The sequence below is a fragment of the Pteropus medius genome, unplaced genomic scaffold (genome assembly GCF_902729225.1).
Source record: "Pteropus medius unplaced genomic scaffold, Ma_sr-lr_union100, whole genome shotgun sequence".
Taxonomy (NCBI): domain Eukaryota; kingdom Metazoa; phylum Chordata; class Mammalia; order Chiroptera; family Pteropodidae; genus Pteropus; species Pteropus medius.
Window position 1 is genome coordinate 44,509,575 of NW_024344378.1, and position 12,338 is coordinate 44,521,912.

The 12,338-nt window shown below is 50.8% G+C and overlaps 1 protein-coding gene across 1 annotated transcript in view; it reads right to left on the reverse strand.

The window, feature by feature from the left end:
- Positions 1–14: 14 nt before the first annotated feature.
- LRRC20 (leucine rich repeat containing 20) overlaps positions 15–12,338 on the reverse strand; it is a 90,096-nt gene continuing 77,772 nt past the window's right edge. The window contains exon 5 of the mRNA XM_039872024.1: positions 15–2,315. Within this exon, the coding sequence (XP_039727958.1) occupies positions 2,161–2,315 (155 nt within the window). The 3' untranslated portion in view covers positions 15–2,160. The remainder of the gene's footprint in view (positions 2,316–12,338) is intronic.

Consider the following 12,338-nt stretch of genomic DNA (forward strand, 5'->3'; position numbering starts at 1 on the left):
CATGCAGAGTTAACCAGAAAGGTAGAGCCAGAGGGCCAGGCAAACCCAACCTTCATCTCCTGGTGACTTCGGGTCACTCTCTTTGCTAGGAGTGCCACTCAGGCTCTGAAAAGGTCTAAGAAGCCGAGGGTCTTTAGGGGCTGCTTTAGGGAGGGGGGATGGGCAGACTCAGAACCCTGGTGGTGTCGGGGAAAGCTGAGAACCTCCAAAATCCCCTGTCAGGACATCCCTAGGACCACCCTAGGCCCTTGCTTCTCAAACGGTAATATGCTTGTAAGAATCACCTGGGGATCTTTTTGGAGCATGGGTTCTGATTCCAGAGGTCTGTGGTGGGGCCTGGGGCCCTGCATTTCTAACAAGCTCCCATGGATGCCAATGCTGCTGGCCCACAGACCACACCGAGTTGCAAGGCTCTGGCCATACAATGCTGTTGTACACTTCAGAAAAGCACACCCCTTCTTTAACAAGGAGAAACCCCACTCCAAGAGTGGGGCCAGGCCAGCCTAGACTGAACTGCAGCCCCCACTTGTCCCCAGCAGAACTCGGTAGCTGTAGAGATCTCCTCTGGCCTCCTCATTCTGAAAACCCTTTTCCCAGAGCTTGACCACCCAGGCCATGGGAGATATGCAGAGTAAACATGGTATCTCTTGGGACACTGAGTATTCAGTAACAGGCCAACAGGTGACCAGAAGCTGTCAGCTTCTTGCCAAGAGACAGAAAGCCTGGGCAGCAGCAGCCTCGGGGCTGGGAAAGGGAAAGGGAAAGGGAAAGAGAATAGGCACATTCTCAGAAATGCTGCCCTGAGTGGTGGCCTGAGCTCTGAACAGCTTAACCCTAGGAATGCGAGAGTGGCCTATTGGTGTAGGATTTGGGTGGCCTTGCTTGCTCAAGTCCTGGGGTCTCAGGTGTCTCTCACAGACCCAGACAAAGGTCCAGACCAGATGGAGTCTGATATGCTTGCTCCACAGATGAGAAAATGGGAGGTAGATACCTGAGGGATCAAGATGTCAGGAGTTCTCCAAACCACAGATGTCAGTCAGGAAGAAAGAGCCCCAGGCCCTCTCCTCGTAGGACCTGTTGTTCCTGTTTGTTGGGTGAAAGTCCCATGTCCTGAGCAAACAGGAATGGTTGGTCACCCTATTGCCTGGCTATACACTGAACTGCAGGCCAAGGACCTAGAAATGACTAGGTTATCAGGGCTGTGGGGGGGGAGCCTGGCAGCTGGCCGGCTACAAATCCAATGGTTCATCATATTGCCTTCTGCCTCCAGGGGGAACAATGACAAGGCAGCCAGATAGCTACCAGAGGGAGACCGTGTTGAGGGTAGCACAGGTGCAAATGGCTTTTTCTCTCTCTGGGCCACCTCTCCTGAAGCTCAAGGGGTGATGCCAGGCCCACCTGAATGGAACACTCAGAACTTGCTACCCCATTGATTTCTTAATTATGAGGAAGGAGAGAACGAACTTGATTTGCTCCCCAGTTTCCCGATCCTTGGGCTCTTGTCAGCCCTGCTGCAGCATTGGGCCATATTCTCTCCGCAGTTTTTCCATGATTCCTGGTTCAGGCTCCCGCCAATCCAGGGACCCACGAGGCCGAGGATGGAGTGCTGTGAAAGGCCTCAGCCACATCAGTTCTCAGGAAGCAATAAATAGATGCAGGTTGTCTTCTAGTACTTTAAGGCCAGCGACTAGCTCTCAGCACTAGAAACGAGGCCTCAAACCATAGGAGCCAGAAAAATGCTCAGCGATGCTCAGCCACGGACTCAGAAGATACCGAGGATTTGAAGGTAACTTGGAGGCATGTGTTCCCTAAAAAGCCTCCGAGGAGTCCAAAGGTGGCAAAGATCCCCCCACCACCCCTTTCCCCAAATTACAAAACTCAGAGTGTGGGAGGATCTGCCCAAGTTTGCACAGAAACTGTGAGTGCCCAGAGTCTGGGCTCCAGCCCCTGTCTCGCCCTCTTCCCCTGGGCATTCCAGGGCCACTACTGCTCTAAGCTATCTATCCTGGACTGCTGCACCCCCTCCCACCACGCACTGTTTGGCCCACCCACCCCCAGTTCCCCAAACTTGGCCTCCCATGGGCCTGTGGGACTCTCTTTCCTTAGGGTGCCAGGCCAGGTGGCCTCTGTCCCTTGCTGGGTGGGCATGAGGAGCAGGGTCTAAGGTGGGGGGGCCCGAGCACCCTCCGGAGACATGAGCATGTCAAACTTGATGAGTGGCGGGGCAATGACGCGCACCTCGGCGTTCAGTGGGTTGAAGCGGAGGTTGATGCTGCGTAAGGCAGGCATGGCAGCCAGCTTCTCCACGGGCACATCTGTTGGGGAGAGAGGGACAGGTTAGGGATCCTGGGGCCAAGCAGGCAGAGAAGGACGATGGAACAATAAGAATGACACTCCTCTGCCTGGGAGGCCAGAGCACATGGTGGGAGCAGCTCTCCACCACCCACTGCACATGGCTCAGCTCCTGGCGCCCAGCCCTGGGTGACAGGCCCTCAGGGCCCACCGGGGCATTGCAACCACATGCAGAAAAACATCCTAAAAATAAAGTTAAACACAGAATTACCATTTATCCCAGCAATTCCACTCCTAAGTAGAGATGAAAGAATTGGAAACAGGCCCTCAAATACTTGTGCACAAATGTTCACAGCAGCACTATTCACAATAGCCAAGTGTCCATCAACGGATGAATGGAGAAAGAAAAGCGGGGACACGTTTTAAAAGTATGCAAATATCCTGCTCCATAGCAAAATTTTAGTGTCTGTTGCCCCTACATTTAACATCCGCTGATGATTCTTGCCGGATCTGTTCTTCATGTTGGTTACAAAATGATGACTTTCCAACTCCAGCAGTCCCTCAGCATTACTCTAAGCAAGAGCCTTCCCTTCTCTCTATTTATTATCAATATGGACTCCTATGTTTCTAGTGGTTTACACGTCATTATTTAATTATCTTGGTGCTCACATTGTCCCAAATTTGGCCAGTGGGAGCCGCCCTTTCAATCTGGCTCCGGTGACCTTTGACATGCCCTGGCACTTTTTAGATGCAGTTCCTTATTTTCCAGTAAGGCCTATCTAGAGCCTTCTTCACTGCCCGAGCCCTGGAATCAGCCATCAGGAAGCCCTTTCAGTGGGGAAGTGTGTCAGTGTCCAATACTAATGGAGCTGGTGACTAAACCATATTTTACAATCTACCCACAAGGCCCCTGTATGTCTGATCTATTTGCTTTTGACTGCTGCCTAGAACACCATCCTGTGTCCCCACCATACTCTATCTCTCCGCTCTGACAGCGATGGACACCCAGGTGACCTCCATCTGTCTTTAAGTGCTAGTGAGACACTGTCTTTGGATGTTTGCCCTGCAGGGTTGACTGCTCTGTTTAAGGCTATGTGTGTGTACTTCATCTAACTGCTCTCTAGAACTCCTGAGTAGACCAGGAGCTCTGGTCACCCTGCTGCCCCGGGGCTTTCAAAAGAGGCTGCCTGGACCTGCCTGCCCCTACCTCCAGGCTGACGGACATGGAGCCCCTAACCTTCAGGGAGGGTTCTGCAGTTTCCTTCCCTTGACATGCCTTGGAGCTCTGCAGTGAGGAGTAGGCAGTGCCTGGAAGGGGTGAGAAGAGCCCAGGCTAGGCTGTGCTTTCCACCCATTGGAAAGAGTCCCTGTGACTGAATCCCCTGAAAACAGATACACTCCTCCCCTCTGGGCTTGGTAACTGAGGTACATCTACCCCCTAGCTCTTCTGGGGAAAAGAAAGGAGACACCACTAGCCCAAGACAGTTCCTCATATGTGCATGTCACTGAAGTTTATAAAGCACTTCCAAATTTGACCCTCCCATAGCCGTGGGGATAGAGCAGCACGAATGCTCCTCTGCCCACTGTACAGATGAGGAAACCAAGGCTCAAAAGACTGACACTCAAGGGCACACAGCTATTAAGCACCAGAGCTGGGGCCTTGCCAGGTTTACTGCCAGCTGGTCCACAGCGAGGTCCACAATGTTCATGCCCAGATGGGTCAGGTGGGGATGGGAGGGAAGAAAGCAACCTAAAGGCTTCAACCTGAATTGGCAGGTGACTCAGCACCCATGGGAGTTCCCAGGGGCTTCTTCTCCCCAAAGCTGCAGCCGAAGATGTTCCCAGCAAGGTGGGAGTTTGCAGAGATTTAGATCTCCAGGATCTTGGTGTCAGATCAAATTTTGTTGTTGATGGTAGTTGGTTTTTTTGTTTAACTGACATTTATTAGATCTTTAAGTTGTTTTTTAATCCTCACAATAGCCATGTGAGTTAAGTACTATTATCTCCATTTTATAAATGAGGACAATGAAGAGCAGAGAGGTTAGGTAACTTGCCTCCCATATGGCCTTCTGGCCTGGCATGCCCCACTCCACCAGCTGTGAGAACCCTCCAAGGCAGGCATCCCCAATCCCCTGGGGCCAGGGATCCATACTGGTAGTGGCCTGCTAGAAACTGGAGGTGAGTGACGGGCAAACAAGTGAAGCTTCACCTGTATCTGCAGCCGCTTCCCAGCACTAGCATCACCACCTCAGCTCCACCTCAGATCATCAGGCCTTAGAGTCTCATAGGAGCACCGGTCCCTGGTGCCAAAAAGGTTGGGGACCACTGCTCCAAGGGGTCCCCTTAGTTATGAGAGATTGAAAACAGTCTTTCTGCAGGGCTCCCTGGGACCCAGGAGTGTCTGGCTTCCCCTGACCAGGACATTCACACCTCTCTGGTCCCCCCAGCCAGGAATAGCTCCCTCCCACCGCTCAGGAACTTTAACTCCAACAAGAGCCAGGAGCACAGAACACAGAATCTCTGAGATCTCTAAGGTTCCCACGACAGGCATTTCCTTGCTGATCTGCCGTGTGTGAAAGGGTTTCCTGGAGATGTTATCAAACTGGTTCTGGAATCTTCCATGCCTCCTGGTTCTGCTCTGGGCTCTGGGTCATAGTGCATAACAGACCTGTTCCTTCTTGTCCATGACAACACTTCTGAAACTTGTAGCCCAGTGACCACCATCTTCTTCAGGCAAACACTCCCAGGCAAACACTTCTTGTGATATTAGGTGAGGAGAGGTGGTTAAGATGCTAAACAGAGCTTTGGTGTCAGAAAGATAAGATTGGCTTTTCCAGTAACTGACTGTGTTGCCCTAGGCAGGAACTCTGAACCTTAGCTTTCTTATCTATAAAATGGGAGTCACTCTGGTCACCTCGCAGGGAGGCAGTATGCCAGCTCAGTGCTCCAGCAACACACACTCAACAAGTGTAGGGCCCCCTGCTTCCTGTTGCTAGTCTGGTGGAGCACACCAGCCAAGCACCATCTCAATCTCTGAGGACATGCCCTAGTTTCTTGGCATGCAGACGCCAGCCCCAGAGCCTGGCCAGCAATATCTCAGCTGGATTTCACCACTGAGATGAAAGATCATGTGGAAAAGAAAGAGGTGTTGAGCCTCAGACTTCTCCTAAAAGCACTACAGCTCCTGAGCCCCTCACACTCACAGGTCAGAAGCCCTGGATGTGGTCTCTGCTGAGAGAACCAGAAGGTCCCTTAAGGTACTCATTTACATGGAGTGCTGGCCAGGACTGTAGAGATCATATCAGAGAGACCATCAGAGCTGGGAGGAAGTTAAGGAAACTGAGGCACAATGAGAGGAAACAACTTTGGCCCAGATCACCCAGCCACTGGGCAGCCAGGCTGATGCTGAGATGAAGGACACACTTAGACCACAGAGAAGCGATATGTAGGAGTCCCCCCCCGCCCCCGCCGCTGCCCCCCCACCTCACCCTGTGAACCCCCACTCAGGAGTTCACCCTCCCTTAGCACCTTGGGGCATCCTGGCTCTGAGCTCCCTGAGGGCCAGGCTCTGTTTCTTAGCTCAGGGGCCCAGTCCCTTGGCATGCCCTGGGAGCACCGGGTTCCTCATCCTCCACTGCCCAAGTGATGTCTGATCACCCTTGCCTTCAGCAAGAATCCTGTGAGGTCATTTGGCCAGAATCTCCCCTTACCCATGATGTTTTTCCTCTTAGTAATTTTCTATCCACTGATTCCCACCCCACCCCCCACCCCTCGGCCTCGGCTATAAATTCCCAATTTTCCATGCTGTATTTACAATTGAGCCCAGTTCTATTCTGAGGTCTCTTTTCTCTCACTGCAATAGTCCTACAAAAAAATCTGGTTTTCTTGCTTTAACTATCGTTCGGCTCTAGTTTTTCCTTGACAGTGCCTAAGGTCATCAAGCCGGTGAGTGGTGGAGGCTGGACAGTCCCTGATCCCAAAGTCCATGTGATTCATCCCACAACACAGAGGGGCAAGGCCAAGGCCAGATCCTATTTCTAGCTCCTCAGCTCCCAGAAGGTAGTCACAAAAGGGAGGTTTCAAGGTGCAACTCACTACGGGCTGGACCTTGGGCTGAGGGTGTCATAATCTCAACTGTTAATATAGTCTCACTTTGGGGATGGGGGCTGAGGCTCAGAGTTGCTCTCACCCCATCTCCCCACCTGCCACTGGGACCACTGGTTCTGCCTCAGTTTCTCCAAAAGGGGTTGAACTAGGGGGCTGCTAAGGAGTTTTCTCTCTGAACTCTGTGGCTCCATCACTCAGCCAGGGAGGCAATCAGCCTATAGAGTTGCCAGTGCTCATGAGGGTGGTAGGAAGGTCTCTACGGGATGCCCCTGCCCTAACTTTGCTGCATGGCATGAAGACCAGCTGCAGCCCAGCCTTGGAACAAATCCCTATGACCCCAGGCCTAGAGACAGCAGCATTGCTTGAGTTCTCATTTCCACATCTACTACTATCATTTCCACATCTACTACTTAGCTATAGGCCTTCATAGGTACAAGACAGGGATTAGATGCATCTCTTTCTCCTGACTTAACTGCTAAAGTTGTTTGAGCTGCTCAGAGGAAAGAGCAATGGAACCACCAGACTACGTCAAAGGCTGGCAGAATCAAGAACCCAGAGCAGCCAGGCTAGCAAGTGACAAGCCCAAGAGGCCAACCTAGAATTTCTGGATAAAGCTTAAGAAGATTGTATACACTCGCAGCTTCCTGACAACAGGGGCAGATGGCTGGAGGGTGGAGAGGAGGATATGAAATGATCTGCACTTTGTGGATGGGGAAGCTGAGGCTTGGCGAGGTTAAATAAGCTTCCCAAGGCCACAGGGCACAGGGGCCACTTGATGGGAAGAGAAGCCAGGCTTTTTGGGCCCACTTGAACAAGAAGAAGAGCCTCAGCTCCCCCGTCTCTCGTGGGTCATGCCTTCATCACCACTCACTGATGGCCTGCTGATCTTCAAATCCCAGCTCAAAGGCCACCTCCTCTGTCACTTCCTTCAGTCCCAACCAAATTCCTATCAGTCTTGTATCATGTATCACTCTCTGCAACCTGAAAAATGTTCATTCACCCCTATAAATGCGATACCTTGCACAGTGCCCACAGGGTGCTCAATAACAATTTGTTGGATGAATGAATGAATAAATGTCTTAGCTCCTGAATAACATCATAAATTCTGTAAGGCTCAGGATCACCCTGGAATGGGCACACAGTAGACCCACCATCAACACTGTTTTATTAAACAATTTGGTGACCATAGTACATTTACGAGTTGGGGCCCTCCCCTGGCCTGACCCATTCTGTGCACATTTGCCAGTCGGGGCCAGGCCTCTGTGGACCAAGATTGTGATAGGACGCTACCCCTTTGGCACTAGAAATCCAATTTAGAAAATAAAAAATATAAAATAAAATCATCCATGTCCCTTCATCTAGAATTCATTACTGCTAATGTGTTGGTAGATTGCCTTTCCAATTCTTTAAATTAATATTTCATATTAATTCTTTTAATATGCATGTACATACACACATCTATATTTCAAAAATGGCCTCCTAGATACTGTGTCATAACATGCTTTTCTTGATGATCCACTGTAAGCATCTTTTCAGGTTACAAGTCAGTGACATCATTATGGCTGCGTCTTGTCCATGGTATGGAGGGACCACACTTAAGCTCCCATTTCTATTGTTGGACATTCAGGATGATTCCAGCTTTCACTATTACAGAGAATTAGAGGTTTTGGGTTCACAAGGCATTCAGGATTATCTAATCTCTTTCAGCCTGTGACTGTAGAATATAGGATGCAAGGGTCTATAATTCTTCTATGAACCCAAAGTAATATTCCTTTGACTTTCTCATGGCTGCCAAGTGTCTGGTGGAGGTGATGAACTTGTGTTACGAGGCTTGGTATCCTGGGTGGGACTAAAGCCACTCAGTGGCCCATGGCAGGGAAATAGGACCCCAACCTGGATTAAACACCACAAATGATGGTGCAGGTGGGACATAGTCCACTGCTTGTTTCTGTCAATGCGCAAGGCTGCAGCTGGTGATCCCATGCCCTGTGTGACCCTCTTCTCATCTGTGCATGGCATGAAGACCAGCTGCAGCCCAGGAGGATCCAGCCCTCCTCCCACCGCAGGCAGCCATCCCAAACTTCCACCTATGTCTGTGGAAGTGTAATCAATAACAACAGAATCAGAGTCAACAGTACTTAAAGAAAATTACTTTCCCAAGGTCAGCTTGACCTCCGTTCAGTACTATTGACTGGCAAACTCGTTTATGCCAATGGTGCCAGCAAGGGGCCAGATGATAAAAAAGCAATCACTTCAGAGCTTCGTTCTTCATACCTGAGGTGCCCAGATCTAAAAGGATACTGAGAGGAGGGGTGGGGTCAGAGCCCACGGAAGCGGCCAGGGGGACTGCGTGAGCTTCTCAGCACAGAGGTGACCCAGCCAAGACCAGCCATGGGCCTGGCCCCATGACATAGAAGGTCTCTTGTGGAACTGGGACCCAAGATTCTCCAACCTGGTGGCCCAGGTCTGAAGTTCTCTGGCTTCCTTGGCACCTTGGAAATGAATCGTGGCATCCCTTACCCTGCCCAGGCTGCAGTGCACTGAGAGTTTACACATGCCTGGCTGTCCCCCTTCTGGCCTAGACTACATTTCTTTCTGGCCAGAATGCCTGATATTTCAGGACCCTCCAGCTTCTCTGCTTTCATCACCAAGGGATCCCAGCCAGGGAGTGTGGTGCCTACACCTTCAGAAGACCTCTTTACAACAGCCCCTGGGGTACTAGGTAAAGATTCAGAGGCAATGCCAGCCCTAGTGTTTTAGGCCTGTGGGTCGCACCTGTGAGGCTACCTTAGTCTTCCCAGAGGGCTGCAGAAGCACTCATGCTTGAGAATCCAGGCTGGCCCCGCAGCCAGAGATGGCCCCCATTCCTCAGCCTTGACACCGCTCTTGGTGCCTGGAGACCAAAACAACCAAGATCAAGAAGGCTATGCTGAGCTGAGCTGAACTGAGCTTCATGCCTCCACTTAAAATGCCACAAGAGACAAGCAGGCAAACTATGGCAACCTGGCAGGACAGGGAATCATGCCTGCAGCAAGGAGGCCACTCAGACATGTCCTCACTCATGGTGGGTCTGTCCATTCAGAAGGCATGGCAGGAGCCAGGTGGAGGCAGTGACTGAGCCTCCCCTAGCCCCAGAGTCCTGGATTGAGCATCCTGGTGGGGCTGGCGCAGGAAGAAAACAGAGGTAGCTCCTGCCCTTAGGAAGCAGGGAGGACACCACAAGTCTTTGACAACCCTGCGAACTGAGTTCTGTGGCCCTCGGGGGAGGCTGTGTGGAACAGGGAGTTCTAAGTCCCCTGATGAAAGGGGCCATTTGGAAGAGTGGACAGGGCCAGAGACCTGGACCCTAAACTCGAATCTGCTATTTAAAGTTGTGCAACCCCAGGCAGGACTCTAACTTCTCTGAACCTCAATGTTTCATCTTTAAAATGGTCCTTTGGCTTCATGGGGCCACAGGGGATAGAGGAGGGGACCATAAGGTGCTCCCCAAGGAGGATGGGGTTACCAAGGTGCAAAATCCCTCCTTGCCCCAGGCTGGCCAGCAAAGGTGTGCTGATGGGCACCAAGTAGGACCCGCTCCCCCACCCCTGCCTCCCACAGCCTTGCCTCCTGCACACTCTCCAGCAGGGATCTGATATGCAATCAAAGCCAGATCATAACAACTCTCTTCAGAAATAACACGATGTCATTGGCTGCTCTGGAGACAGCCAAATAAGTAACTCAAACTGCGTAGCCTATAACTGGCATTTATCTTCCGTCGTTGCTCCTCTGTGCCATCTCTCCTCCCCACTAAGGTCCCTTGTTCTCCCTCGGCTTTCCTCCACCTCCCTACCTGCACTTGGGCCACTGGAAGGCCCTGCACCCCAACACCCCTCCAGCCTCCTCCCAGGACTCTTTTAGTTCTTCCAGTTGCTTCCCTGAGACTCTCTGGGAGGGCCTCGGGAAAAAAAAAGATAATTCTGCTGTTGTCTCTCATTAAGTATCTGCCATTCCCTCTTTCATAACTGGCAGTGTGCCTGTATCTGACGCCTGCACGGAGGACTAGAACTGTCTAATCTGTTGTGTGTGTGTCAAGTGTCTGAAAGTGTGGGGTGATAAGACAGGCAGATGGAAAAGTATCTACCTCCCTTAAAGGCTCTTCTTCCTGAGTGCTGGCGGACGTGTGAATGGCTCCTTTGTATATAAACCCTTCTCCATGCCTGGAAATTACAGATGCTGATACTAACTTTACCACTCTTTCTGCTCAGGTTTAAAATCATTGTCAGAGAAATAAGACCTCCCTTGCAACTGGAAAAGTAAGAAGAAAAGCTCCTACAATAACCACCAGGTGGGGATGAGTTAGGTAGGGACCTGCGAGGGAAACCAGCTTCTGGGAAACAAAATGAGTTGAAGGTGGTGGGGGTAGGGATGGGGATGGGGTGAGTGGTCAGGACATCAGTGATAGCAAGGAAGTGAGGGGGGTTTGAGTCAGTGGGGTGCTGGCTAAATGACAATCTGCACCCTGGAAGGAGGAAAAAAACCGATTTGTAGCATTTGCTGTTTTTTTGTGGTGTAAACACTCCCATCATGGCCAATTTCAAGCTACCAAGGTGAGGCATTGAACTTGAGGGAGTGCCTCCAGCACACCACTGGTGAGCCAAGCTGAGTGGCCCAAGCAGGCAGGACTGCAGGCTCCTGAATTAAAGGTGCTGGAACTCAGGCCAACTCTTCTCCACTTACACGAGGATTCTTTGGCATAAACTTGTACTTTGGGAACTGGCCCATTGTTTTACTATCTATATGTTCTCTGTTACCTTTTGAAAATGCCAGGTAAGCAGGCTGTGCTGCAAGGAAACCAGAAGGGGGTTTTGTGGGCATTTGGGCATCAGAGCACTGTGCCCAGGGCCCAGGGGACAGTAGGTCAGTGAAAAAGAGGAACCCCAAGGAAAGGAGGCAAGTACACAGAGCTCAACTCTCACCCTTCCAGCCAACTGTCCGCTCTCATGGCCAGGCTGTTGCTCATTTCATCCTGATGTCGCTACACACACACACACACACACACGCACACACACAGCCCTTGGAAGGAGGAGGAAGAGGGAGGTAACAGCTTCTTCAGGGATGGAATGTGGTGGTTGATTGAAGATTCTGGTCTAACTCAGTGGTTCTATCTTACCTGCACATTGTAATTGTCCGGGGAGTTTTAAAACATCATCAAGAACAAAATCCACCATCAGAGGTTCTGATTTAATTGGCATGGGGTCTGGTCTGGACATGGGGGCTTTAAAAGTTCTTTGGATGATTTGAATGCACAGTGTTGCTGGTTTTCCTGGTGAGGCTTAATAAGAGAATCTGGTGAAAAAACTATCTCTTGCATCCTAGGACGCTGCCCACCTGCTTCAGTGCGTTGGGCAGAGCTATCACGAGCGGAGATGACTGCGTGGCTGAGGAGATCCTGCCTCTTACCATACACCATTCTCTTCATCCCAAGAAATTTCCATCCAACCAAAGTTATGTGCTTCAGCTATAACTTTCCCGTGGTTTTTGTCTCGCTACAGCTATGTGCAAAAATCTTCTCTATAGCATGACATTGTCCCGAATAGCTGGGGTTCTGGAGAGACTGCTTGGGTCGGAACCCTGGTTCTGTCCAGGTGCCGTGTTATTTAATTCCCCCGTGCCTCACTTTTCTCACCTGGGGAGAAAAACAGTACCTGCCTCATAAGGTTATAGTGAAGATTAAACAAAAGCATACTTGAAAAATGCTTAGAGAAGATCCAGGCATGAAGTAAATTGTCACTAAATATCAGCTGGTGTCACTGACCATGCACGAGCCCCAGGAGAATGAGGAGACTGCTTTGTCCATCTCTGTCTCCAGCAGTGACCGTCAAAGAGCAAGCTGCTCAATCAAAAAATGACAGCTAGTGAACGAATGAACATTTCCCAAAAGCCTAAATGCATGTCCA